This window comes from Centrocercus urophasianus, unplaced genomic scaffold, assembly GCF_019232065.1.
Source record: "Centrocercus urophasianus isolate 14NV4802_14NV808 unplaced genomic scaffold, USGS_Curo_1.0 seq_11, whole genome shotgun sequence".
Lineage (NCBI taxonomy): Eukaryota > Metazoa > Chordata > Aves > Galliformes > Phasianidae > Centrocercus > Centrocercus urophasianus.
Genome location: NW_024884253.1, coordinates 20,717,364 through 20,730,942, shown reverse-complemented (window position 1 = coordinate 20,730,942; position 13,579 = coordinate 20,717,364). Strand labels below are relative to the sequence as shown.

The following is a 13,579-nucleotide window of genomic DNA, read 5'->3' as shown; positions in this document are numbered from 1 at the left end:
TGGGTTTTTTTAGAAAGTGTATTTCTTTGGTTGTTCGGTTGTTATTTATGTTTTTAAAAATTTGATTGCTTTAACTATTTCTGTAGCCCTAAATACTAAAATCATTGCAGCCATCCTGAAACACAGGCTCTGGACCGGGCCAAACAAGAACACGATCTTTAAAATTACTCTTTACTACAATCACAGGCAATTTCCCAATCCTGTGCTCAAAAGGCAAAACCTAGACCTTGGTTTGAGTGCAATGTTTAACCTTTTTCTTATCTGCTCTTAGCCTAGCCAAATACAGAAAAAAATAACTTCTTTGCTCACTTTGGAGCACAGGGCTGATCCCACAGTGAATCATTGGCACTTTGAGAGGGCTCCATCAGCTGTCCCTGTGTTTGCTGCAGGCAAGGCTGGGCTGCACTATGGAATTACTCAGGGCGAGTTGAGCAGTGCCCCAGCATCTCTACAGACTGTGGGTGCAGACAGAAGGTGGGAGTGATGTGCAGCTTGCAAGCAGTATTGTTCACTGGACTGCACAAGAAAGTACGAGATAGGTCGGAGTATCTGCTTGCAGGAGTGAGAACTTGTCCCCTGGAGTGAGGACATCACCAGGGATATGTAGGAGAATGAACAGCAGAAGCAGGAATTAATGTACCTGTTTTGACAGCTTGCAATCCAGAGAAGCGTTGGCAATGAGGAGCAGTTGGTTTGGGTCCTTCTCCAGCTGGCTGGCATGGCTCTCAGGGCACTCTGAGGGTCCTGCATGAACCCAGTGTTGGGATTTACAGCCCACAGGAAGGAGGGGTGGGTGGGAACGGTGAGTCTGCATTTCTCTTCTGGGAAATGCACTGCAGCCCATGCCAAAACAAGCCGAGCAATGCTGGACAAGGTTCTACCCTCTGCGGTGTTTAACATACAGAATCAAACCTTCACTTGGAGGATTTTCACACTGTATAATGGATCCCACTGGAATTTAAAGGTTATATATTTTCTCAGCACAATTAAAATAAGTGCCTACATGTGAACTGTTTATTTAATTGAGGGTACATTTATCACTTTCTGAGTAAAGGAGCAATGAAGGCAAAGTTCCAGATTGCTTCTCCTACCCCTAGAAGTCTTGACAAAACTCAGATCTCATCCATTTCAGAAGTTGTCACTGATGCACATTGGCACTACCTGCCACCATTCTGCTGCTGGGCGTAAGATCAGATGTGGTGGATTCACAGCCATCTCTGTGGGAAGAACTTGTTGTTTGTGAAGGACACAATGACTTGAACTACAAGGACTGTGGTTATGAGTCTATCGCTGGGGTAATGCGTGGGCTCTGAAACAAATCAGTAAAAACATCTAGTAGGAAGCGTCCCTGCCTAGAGCAGGGGGTTGGAACTGCATGACCTTAAGAGTATCTTCCAACCCAAACCATTCCATGATTCTATGATCAAGTTTGCATATTTGCAAAACCCTCAATTTCTGATGAATTTCTCACTTAACAGACAGATGACTGTGTAATTTCAAGGCCTTTAAAGGTATGTGTGGCAGCACAGGAGGATTTCCCAAAGGCTGCACAGCCTCACTGCTAGCAGAGCAGTGTGTGGCACAGGGGCTTTGTGAGCTGTTTTATCAGTCCCAGAACGAGGACATCAAACTGATGCCAAGTGCTGTGTCCTCCAAAAACTGCTGCTTGATGTTGGTATCCTGCCAGCCAGGCCTCCTTCCAGGGAACTCACCCAGAGCCAAGGCAGAAAAGCAAATTCTCCACTGGATGAAGTTTTTGCAGAGAGAGCTCTATGCTCAATTTGTAGATGTCACATTGTCTTATCAAAACCCATTTACCTGTGAGAAAAATGTCTTGCTGCGCATCAGAGCACTGTAAACCTCCTATTGTAACCTGTGTTGTGGTTACCCCCACTTCCTTGCATCTTTTTGCTTTCACTCAGTTTGCAGCAGTGTCTTTGCTGCTGCAGGGGCTGTGAGCAGGGGCTGGTTAGTGGGGTCCATGTGCTAATTGTCTAATCTCCTGAAACTCATTCAAAAGTCAAGGGTCCAGAAAGGAGACATTGCTTTATTCTGCATAGGGAAATCCCCACAAATCAGGCATGCTGAGTCTTCATACTGGCTTCTACTTAAAGTCAAAAGCTTTTAGAATACACCTATCTAATACATAAGTCACACTACCTATTACATATTCATAAGAATACATAAGAACAAGATTACATAAATACATCTGAATCTTCTGAACTTGTCTGGGGGTCTTTGGTGGTCATTTATGGAGTGTCCCACTTACTTTATCCATATTTGAGCACAGGCTTTCTAAAGACACACAGTCTTTTCTAATTGGTTTCTGCCTTGGATTTGTGCCCCTATCTCAAGGATGTCCGTTCTTGTTGCTCTTGTTTATTAAAGTCTTGAAGTCCTGAAGAGGAACACCCAGTATGTTTATTACAGATAAGCAGAACTTAAAGCAGAATTTCAACCTTGAGCAAATGCCTCAGCCAGACAAACACGTCAAATAATCAGTTTTGAGACACCAGCTGAAACTTACTGGGTGTCCCAGCCAAGGACTATCTGTGCTTCAAGGCAGGGACTAAAACTTCTGTCTGCAAAGCATCTATCATGCCACACAAACAGAAGTAGAAAGGAGCAGACTGGACTCATTATTTCCCTAGGCTCCGCCTATGAGCTGGGTGTGTGATGTAACGACAACATTGGGCAGTCTGTGGTGGCACTGGGCTCAGCCAGACCAGTGTGCTACTCATATCGTGCTGCACATGACCAGACCATTTCACACGTTTCTGTCTCTTCCCCCTTTCCTCCTTCTCAGTCTCCACCCTCTAAAAACGAAGGTTACGTAAAATTCTTACTTAAAGGATTTTTAGTCCAATTTACTACAGTGGTGGTTATGAGTAGGGATGAGGCACAGTCAGAAATGTTCCTCTGTGCCAAGTTAGCTTTTATCTGGAGTCACTGTTGGGTGCAGATATCTATCTGTAATGAAGAAGAGCCCCGAAGCAACCATATAGGGCAGAATCAGAGTGCTTTCCAGGGTTGTATTTTGACAATACACTGCGCGATTTGGTAGGCAGCCAAAACAGATGTCAGAAAATAACGTTTAGGGTCGCGCTAGGCGTGCAGAGCGACCGGCAGAACATTCTGCAGCATTTCACGGAGGGAACGACGCCGATTCCTCCAAGGAGCCTCCAGGGGCTGCGATGACCTCTCCGCGACCGCCCCAGCCCCCTCCCGCAGCCGCTGCCGCGGGTCCCGCCCGCCGGGAGGGGCGGTCCCGGTCAGGCCCAGCACCGCCCCGCGGAGCAGCGCGGCGAGAGGCGAGGAGCGCGGAGCCCCGAGAGCCGCGGAGATGCTGAACTCGCCCTGGGCGCGTTTCTATTCCAACAGCTGCTGCCTCTGCTGCCATGTCCGCACCGGCACCATCATCCTCGGCGTCTGGTACCTGGTAAGTGGCCCCGCCGTGCCCGCGTCCGCCTCGTGGGCCGGCACGGTTGCGCTTCCACCGCTGCATGTGGGGGGGGGAAAGCCCTCTCCCCGTTACCGGCACCGTGGCGTCGGGTGAGCTTTGGTGCTTCTTCGCCGCTCCCTTTAACGTGCGCAGGCTGGTGGTGAGCCTCTGCTCTGGGAAATAAAATCCGTGTGTATTTAGGGTCCGGGGGGGGGGAAGCAAGGCTGTCGATAGAGAGCACGGCAGGTTCGCCGGGGTCTCAGACAAGGAGCTGGGTTCATATCTTCATCCCGAGTTGGGGGAGAAGGTGTGAGAGGTGGGGCCTCCGCTGTGGGGGCTTCTCCCGCTCCCGCCCCCTGCTCAGCTGGGCACGCTGGGGCCGGCTGTGGAGCCTTCCCGAAGTGTGCTCTGAGAATCTGGTTCTGTCCCCTCTGGTCGCTGCTTCCTGAGGAAGTCGGTGTCAGAGAAGTGCTGGTCGTTGGAGCTTGGTCTGCCTGGGGCTGAATGCTGCGGGCATCAGGTGCCAGGAAAGCTATAGGAAGGGAGTGAGGAATTGACCCTTGGGGCACAGCTTTTAATGGATGGGTCACCACCATCCATCCAAGAAATGGCTGGACACGGCTGTCCTGCCAGGCTCAGGAGAAGGCGTGCTGAGCCCACAGCTCCTCTCCCACCACTGAAAATCTTTTCTCAATCCCTTGGGTAGCAATGACAGGAAAGCCGCTTTCCCAGAGCCAGCCCTGCTGTAGTTGCGGCGTTTGCAGACGCGTCATGGCAATAAAGAGCCGTTCATCGCTCTAGGTTACTTAGATGCGCTTCAGCCTCTTTCTCCTTCCCTGTTTCTTGGTACAACACATCCATCTCCATCAGATGCCAAGGCCACCCAGAGCTGTTTGCCAAGTGTCATTTTTCAAGTGGCTGCAGACGGAAGCGGCTGAGACCCAGGCTTGTTTGCTAACTGCTGAAATTCCCTTCAGAAGGAAGTGAGAAGCACAGGGCTGTTCTCCATTGTAGGACAGCTCATTAAATAAATTCAGTCAGCTTCATTGAAAGGCTGGGTTGACGTTTATGTCCCAGAAATCATATAAAATACCCTATGTCCTATAAAATGCATATTTCACTGTTTTAGAAAATGGTACATAGCTGAGCTATTTCTTGCTCCTGATAAATAGCTAAATGAAATATCCACAGACTGTGGTATCTGTAGTAATTGCAGCATTGAAAAGATGCCCTTTTTGCCCAGCTACAACTGTTTCAATAAGTTTGACAATGTCCTGAAAGCCTCTGAGTGTTTCTTGCAGGATGCTTATTATTACTTTCTGCCTTCAGCTGAATGAAACCTACTCACGTCAGTTCCATGAAGACAGGGACACTGCTTTTTTGCTTTTCAATGGGCCTAAAAATATTTGAGGAAGAGGGAATTAAGTGAGTCCATTGGTCTTAGATACAAAGAAATGCCTGAGAGCTCTTTAGACTTCATTCAGTACTGTGAACTAATGTTTAAAAGCCAGCGCCCCACTTTCACGTGCCATTTTTCTGCAAAATCTGTTTTAAAATACTCTTCTGTAACTATCAGTGCTTTCCTGATTTATACCTCTTCCTGATTTGCTTCTTTTTCTTTTATAATTTTTTCAGAGCACACATCTGAATGACTTCAAATTGACACTAACTGATAACATCCCAGTGTGCACATTGCTTTCTGCCCCTTCTCCTCTATCACAAATGTTTTTATATTTGAGGTAGACTGCTATGAACAGAATTTGTGATGTATGTTGAGAAGAAGCACTAAACCTTTTTGCTAGTTTACCATGTTAGGAGGTGAATAAGGGGTAATTCCCCAAGTAAATGCTGCCCCGGTGTCAAAGTCCGGTTTACAAAGCCATACAAGAAAATACTGTTCTATTCCAGAAAATCAGCTGCAGTTTGATACCATATACATAAAAAATCAATGCCAGCCTGGTGGTAATTTTTTCTCTGCATTCATTTTGGTTGCTTTACTCCAAACCACAAATTAGCTATGAGCATAAAGTCAGAAATTAAAACCCTTTGATTTTTGTCACCACACCAATATGTATTCTCTATGCTGTTTGCCTCTGAGAAACTGCTTGTGGAAATGTGCTGTCTGAGAAATTAATTCAGGAAAGGAATCCTCCTAGAGAAGAAAAAAATTTCTTGTGGCTTTTTCACACCTTGCTACCTATGGAGTGTAATTCTTTTTAGGTCTCTGACTATGAATACAATGATTCAATAGTGCAAGCATCAATAGTACAAGAAAAAAACAGCAGCTTGTAAGTTTTGGTGGATTTTTAACACAGTGTTTTCACACACAGAGAAGATCTTGAGTTAGGATAATTTCAGGTGGTAGAATTTCATGTCTGAGTAAATGTGGAAGAAAACAGTTCATGTCTCTGGGATGATGTCTTGGCTCTTTGGTTTTAATTGGGATCCTACAAATAGAGGATGGCAAGGAGAGCTGAGTGCAGATGGAATCATCAGGGCTGTCTGGTGAGAGAACTTTCCATCACAGATGAGGGAAGGAGTACTGCGTGCGTTTTTAACACATGCATCCTGCAGTCACAAACACTATTAATGATCTCGTGTCAATAGTTAGGAAAGAAATATTTAACTTTATATTAGAACATAGTGGATCTCTGAATGCCAAGGTTTCTATGATTATTGTGTTTTAGTAGCTTCTTGGTATAGCCATAGTCTTCTTGGTATCATGTCTAGACTAATACAGTACAGCATTACATGATACTACACTACACACCATGCACCATGCCATATATGTACTATCACAGAGCACTGAGTTACTTCAATGTAAAACATGTAACGTAAAGGATGGAACAGCCAAGTAATAGCCAGAGGAGATCTATGTCTTGTAGGGCTGCAGGATGCCCTACACTTCAGGAAATGCTGTGCTGTGCTGGGGAGAAGAACTTCAGATGTGCTGCAATACTGAATTTAAATAAGATATTCATAAAAGCTGTCTGGGAGCAATACCTATTTCAAAATCTGGGGAACCAGTTCAGTTCAGATGACTGTTATCTTTATTTTTCATTCCACTGACACAGACTTTATGCTTCTTAGTAACCTATCAAACATAAGGATAGAAGTAATTATGCAGAAGATTTTTGGGCACAAGGGCTGTAAAAGTGTCATACTGAGGGGAAAGAAGGAAAATGAGAATGTCGCTTCCAGTAGCTGAGTTCTGATCCAGATGTTTGTATCAGCATGCTGTTCAAAGCCTCTGAAATGAGGCAGCTTTAGTTCTGAACTCCCCTGGCACTGGTGTCCAAGGGAGAGCTGTCATTTTGGTTAGCTCCAAGTGATCCATTGCGTATTGGTGAGTCAGAACACTATCCCCTTTGGCAACAGCATTTATACATAGAGCATGTTGTCTTCCTGAGTGTATAGACTCCTTTCTTTACATGTGAAAAAAATATATAAAAAAGAAGAAACAGTGTCAGATGTTCTGATAGTGTCGCGGAAGGATTTTCCGCTAGCTTGATGCACAGCAGTGGTGCTTTGCGCACACCCGGTGTCTTCGCTGGCACCATCTGGGACAACAGCAATTATCTTCAGTTGAGTTGTGGAGGGGAAAGATGAAACATTTAGGAAAAAACGTCGAAGAAGGATAAAAAGAAAAGGAAAAGAAACAACTTTGAAAGAAGGGGCGCTGCCTTTGGTGCTGCGCAGCAGGTCGGGGCGGCCCGGAGCCCTGGGGCTGCCTCGGGAGCTGTCCAGCACTGCAGGAGCTGAACCGCTGCTCCGCACCGCCTCCGGGGCCCTGCGTGGGAGCCTAAAAATAACATCTAATGGAAGAGCAAGAACCTTTTATAACTGCGAGTTATTCAGATTGCTGAAGCACCCTCTGAAGGACATGTGGGGAGAATATAAATAGAGCAAGCCTAGGTTTTTAGCCAGGGTGGCTTCGACGTTTGAGCTGCTATTTGTGGAAGGCTCAGGATGGATTGCTAGTCGTAATGTCTCAGTGCTGGACTTTTTGCTTTGAGCACACAGTTTAATGGTTTCTAGTTTTCTAATAAAGGGATTGCATCCTAATGGATGAAATAATGTACCAATATTAGCCTTTTTATTCTGCAAATCAAAAGAAAAGTACTGCGATACCCTCATTGTGCAATGGGTTTACAGATTGAACATTCTGCTGAGATTATTAGAGTGCACTTGATCTGATGTAAAAAAAAAAAATTAAAAATCAAGGTATATATTTTGTGACTAGGTTGCACTTATTCCCTTTTCCTTTCCAAGGCCTGTGCAAAACTGCGTGTATGGTGATGTACTTAAATACCAGTTAGAAGATTACTGAAATCTAGGCTCACTTGGCAGGGAGCAGAGGTCAGCATTGACTGTGAATGTAAACAAAATATATCTACACCAAGGTCCTCTAAGCTATTCTGTCCCCACACTTGCAATCTTTAAACTGTCTAGAACTGCTCACATCAGCAAGGAGCTGTAAGTACATGTCACTTGAACAGGATGAAAATGCCCTTTCAAGGAAGATGAAATGTAATACTAATAAGTTATTGCTTTCAAACTTCCAAGAATTTGAAAAAGAAAAAAAAAAAAAGAATTGAAAGTGTGAAAGGAGAAAAATTGCACCATTAGAAAGCCTGATATTCAAGGTAGTAGGGAACTTTGTTATCCTAGGGCCAGGTTGTGGAATTTGCATGAATACAGGTTTTATGTCTTAAGTTTTACTTAGAAATTCAGACTTGTTTATTTTTATATGGAATTAAATCTATTAACAATACGAGATCTCCGACTTTGTCTGTGTACTAATGATAACACTGATGCTCTTGTTCCTTCATACAAGCCAATGCCGCTTCTCATGTAGTGGCAGTGTGATATTGCTGGGATATTGTGTCAGGTTACCCTGCAGGCACTGCTGCCTTTACCACCTCCTCTAACAGTACTGGTGGCACAGTCTTGCAGAATGGAGCTCGCTGGTTTACCAGGTGATTGCAATTCTGTAGCCCAGACCCTGGCAGTACATTCACAGGGCAGAGCTGCTGTTGCCCCAGGGTGATGCCATTGACATGAGTAATTCTCATCCCTTATCAGGAGATGCAGTATCATCAGCAGGTGAGAGTTCTTCACTGATAGGTGAAGGGGGCATCAAGTAATCTATAATGGCTCAAGCTGCCCAATTCTTGAGGTGGAAATGGCTTCAGTGACTGAATATTTATGTTTCAAGTTCCTTATCTATAAAAACGTTGATATCTTTTTTTCTTGCCTTTACTACCTTTCATAAAATAAACACTGAAATCTTAGGGAAAACAAATAGTAATATTCCCCAAATAATTTATGAAAACTTCCTACTTTGTGTGCATGCCTGTTCTTGAGGACAGTAGGGAGGAAAAATGGAATTCTTTATGAATAAAGAAACATGTTGAATATCCAACTGACACTGAAATCAGTGTATTTACTCTTAGAGTGAATCACATCAATTTCATTATCTTATTCAAGTTGAGTATGAAGCATATTAGCAATCTGGTAGCTAAATACCTACTCATGACTTGCACAGTATTTTCTTAGGAAACTGAAAACATGTCTGCATTTAAGATATGAATAAAGCCCAGCACTGATCATCAGTTCAAATAAGACATGTCTGTTCTGGAGGACTGTTTATATTTCAGTTGTATCTTATATAAAGAGACAGTTTAGAATAATGTAATTGCTAACTGATTTAAGAACATGCTCTGGAGAACTCCTTAAATAAATCCTTCCCACAATATACAATTCCAGGCTGCTTTCTACTAGGCAGGACCTAATCCCAATTCATTCAGGACCTCTTCAGTTAAATTACAAAAGAAAGTCCAAACTGTGAGAAATGTATGTTGTACAAACAATAGAACAACTTGCAAAGACCCTAATTGCTCACCTGTGGGTGACCAAATTAATCCATGAACAGGCCAGAAAGTTTACCTGAAAAAAAGATGGATTCATGGTACCTGATATACTGCATTACCCATATTTCTGTTCTGAGTGAAAATAACCAATAATTTTGTGTGTTTGCTGTGTTGCACAAGGAGCAGAAACAGCATTTTGTCAGTCTTCCCTTGACTTTGTCACACATCAGTGTGATTATTAATGTTTCTGTTTTTAACACTTTTTAAGGCACTGGAGGGCTAAAATTCCCTGTAAGCATCTCTTGGACAGGCCATGCATTTACTGAACAGTTTATTAGCCTGTAACACAGCAGAGGGATTTCTGAGCACTTCTTTAAGCTCTAATCAACTTGCGTGTGCAGGTTTTCTTATATCTCCAAATACCACAGTCGGATTTTTCCCAGAGGGAATGAATTATTGCAACCAGAGCTGATAATCTGCATCAGTTGTCCAGGATAATGACACAGCTGTTTTTTCCAATTAAGAATTTCAGAAAATGAAAAGTTTTGTGAACAGCTGTCTTCCTCCTGTAAGAAAACAGATGGTTTTAAGAGGAATTAAATTTACATAAATGCTCATTAAGGGAAAGACGTGCTAAGAGTACAGTACGCTATTTTTGTTTTTTAAGCATGTAATACAAAACTCATGAAAGTAGTTACAGAAAGGAGAGGAAGTATTACATTAATCAAGCAAAATGTGCTTAGAAGTTCCGTTGAAAGTTAATATTTCCTAGTGAGTACACATTGCACTTTGTAAACTGACCGTTGATTAGACTGACATCGGTGAAAATGCAATTAGTCTTATATATTCCTGGACGTGGAACGGATGTTGCAAAATAGCCAGGAATTAATTTCCTCTATTACCTTTTTCTTGTCTCATGTTCTTGTGATTTGACTGTCATGATCTGACTGCAAAACTATGGAAGATCAAAGTGGCCAGGGCCTGAAAATGCACACGCGAGTTATTGTGGTGCTCTGCAGCTGAACTTGAGGTTCAAAGCCCCAAATCTCTGAAAGCAGAGTAGGAAGCAAAGAGCAATGGACATTGCTGAAGGTGCTCCTGGTCCATCTAAGGCACTGAACCTGCCAGCAAGGCATCACTGAGGAAGCAATTTGGACTTGAGCCTACTGCACTGTTCTGGACCTCCTCTGGGTCTTCTCTCTTTCATATGTCTGCAGTCAGCTCCTTCTCCTGTGATCTTAGTCCTCTGGCTTTCAAAGTGCTGTGGCTGTTTTTCACTTCATTCCTGACTTGTGCTGAGCAAGGTCTTGTTCCATCAGGAGATACGTTAATCTACTTAATACAGACAGGACAAATGTTTTTGGCAGAAACAGAAGTTTGTAGGAGATTTTCGCCTTGTGGAGGTGCATTTTCCAGCCATCAAACAGGAGTGCCCAGGCAGACTGAATAAATGTCATTATGTTGTAGTAATTATCTATGATGTACCATTCTTTGGTGTGTGCCCTCTTCTTCCTTATGAACCCAAACTGCTGCCTTAGAGTGTATGTGACTTGTGTATGACGTGTATGTTTCTGTATGATTGTACTTTCCCAGTGTTAGGTAGAAGGTTTCAGTGGTCATTTCCAGAACCTTGAACAGATAGAGTTTCGACTTTCTTTAAATACAATGTGAAAGTAATAAAGAATCCACCAATAAATTTACATATAAATACCTTATTCCTTTAAACCACGAAAGGACTAAGATTAAGTATATAACAAATTAAACTCTATCTTTAGGGAGACAGAAATCTCTAGTGTGCATCATGTACTGTCTATCCATCTATTTTTCCTTTTGTAAATTTTGTCATTACCATATTTCATTAGTGACAGGCCTCTTGTGGTTTGGGTTTGAGGTCTGGCAGGCAGCAGTAGTTGAGTCACTTTTATAGAAGAGTGCTGATAAATTATGCTGGACTTCCTATATCAATTTAATCAACACAGAATTTGAAATGCAATGCTTATTGTCATTATAATAATAGAAGTTGAGATTGTATATAAAGTCTGATTAAAATACTTTTCTGCAGATTTCTATTGTATAATGTCTTTAATATGCACTCTGTACTAGACTCGTTTGAGCTTGCCGGGATCATTCTTCGACTTTTTATGAATAATATGAAAAAATAAGAAACTAAGCAACAGGAATTGCAGACTCTACCCTAACTTTTCCCGATTAAAGGGAGACTTCATTGCTATTTCTAGTCTGACTAATGTTCTCCCAGTGTCAGTGCAGCATTTCAGATAGCAGTCAGAAATGTACTTTAAGAAACCACATAGGGAAGTAAGAATGACTTGTGCAAGGAAGACATTTTATTTCGTTCTCCTACTATTTTAGGTTCAGGTGCCTTGGAATATATCTGAGAGCATACATTTCCTGAAAAAGCCTCTCAATTTCTCTGTATTCCTCCTAATATCTTCAATAATGTCTGTTAACAAATTTCACTCAAAGGGGTGAAGGATTTCCTTTCAACCCAACTTTACTTGGCCATGTTTCTGTTTCCCTTCAGGCTGTTACATTTGGTGAAAAGCCAGACAAGTATGACTGAGTTTCCTTCCTTGAACCATTAATTTCTTTGTGCATCGCTAACATAACTGCAGCTTTTCTCTGCCCCTTGAACTGGAGAGTTGATACACTTCAGTTAGCATGAGACAGAAAACTTACATAGCAGAAAGAAGATGGAGAAGTATCTGCTCTGTTAGTCAGAATTGTCCTGCTCTGCCATTTCCCAGGAGTTCAGGACACAGTGTGGCAAATGCTCAGATGTAGCTTCTGGCTCCTTGGTGCCCTGGGAGGGAAGATGATTGAACCATTTCTATGAGTTCCAGTAATGAAGCTGCTCACATACCAATCCTCTTTTCTTCTCGCATCCTTTGACTGCTCCCTGCAGTAGTCAGACATCCACAAAGTCTTAATTTGTGCGAAGGCAAAGGCAGAAGGAGAAAATTAAAGATTATTGAGGTAGCCTACCTAGACATTTTCTATACATTCTTTCTCTAATGCTAAAACTGACTTCAGATATCCAAGTATTTAAAATGTTTACAGACCTGGTTTTGGTTTAGATTCAAGATGCAAGAAAGATGTGGGTTTTGTTTTCTTTTTTGTTGTTTTTTTTCCCCTCTCTAGACAATGAGCATTATCATGTTTTGCTTTCTAATCGTTCTATGTCCTTCTTATACTGTGGTGCCCAGAATGGCACTCAGTGCTTGAGGTGAGGCCGCACCAGTTGCAGAGTGGAAGCACAGAGAAGAGGGGGAAAGAGACTCAGAATTAAAAGCGTATGTACCTCTTTCACCACATGGACTGTGCGAAGATATGTACATGCATGGTTTCAGCTATAAATTGAATTCTCAGTATAAATAAAGCTAGTTTTCTTACCTTTTCCTATAAATATTAGGAATTCTTTTCACTGCGTGGGAAGTCTTTGGAGAAGTCTGATGGAATATTTGTAGAGCTGACCCTGTGGGGTTCAATAAAAACATTGGTGTATTTTTAATGCAATGCGTTAAAATAAGCTTAATATTTTCCCTCCTAAATTCCTTTATCAGAGCAACCGTAAGCTGGATGAAATCACTGCAACTCCTGGCAACTCTTTTAGTGTTTACAGTCATTTGTGTCATTCACTGGCTTGAATGTTTCTCCATTTGCCTGAGTTTGCTATTGGTAAAAGATCTGTATGGACAGTATGCTTTTAGAAGCTACTGTTTTAATTTTAGATAAGCAGAGATAAATATCGTGCAACCCATAGCTCTGTGAGAGGTCTGAAATTATAGCAGTTATCATTTCTTCATCACCTGCTGATACAGTATTGATGCAATGATACTCCTCTCTCTTCTCTGCATTTTATCTCCATGGATCACTTCTCATCTTGGGAACAAACAATGTGGAAGGGAAGACAACTAACTCATTGGTGGCAGAGGTCTCTAAGTTTAGCATGTTACGTAGTTTCCAAACTCTGGATGCTGGCAGTGGCAAACATGAGGTTGCTTCATTGCGTCTTAAAACACTGCATGTTCCCTCTAGCAGACTTGCCTCATGTCATACACAAGCTGCTGTTTCTTTATCACTGTACAGATGGGAGCAGTTACAGTGGCTGGCAGTGTGATCCTACTCTCAGCACCTGCTGCCCTGCTCCCTCTTGCCTGCGTGCAGTCTCTCACACAGTTGTTGATATTTAATTTTGTCTTCCACTCAGATTTGAAATCGTTTTGTAAGACCAGAAGGAAAAATC

At 42.6% G+C, this 13,579-nt stretch overlaps 1 protein-coding gene across 1 annotated transcript in view; it reads left to right on the top strand.

Moving 5' to 3' along the window:
- Positions 1-3,194: 3,194 nt before the first annotated feature.
- LAPTM4B (lysosomal protein transmembrane 4 beta) overlaps positions 3,195-13,579 on the top strand; it is a 60,049-nt gene continuing 49,664 nt past the window's right edge. Inside the window, 2 exon segments of the mRNA XM_042839649.1 lie at positions 3,195-3,285; positions 3,288-3,439. Of these exon segments, the coding sequence (XP_042695583.1) occupies positions 3,195-3,285; positions 3,288-3,439 (243 nt within the window).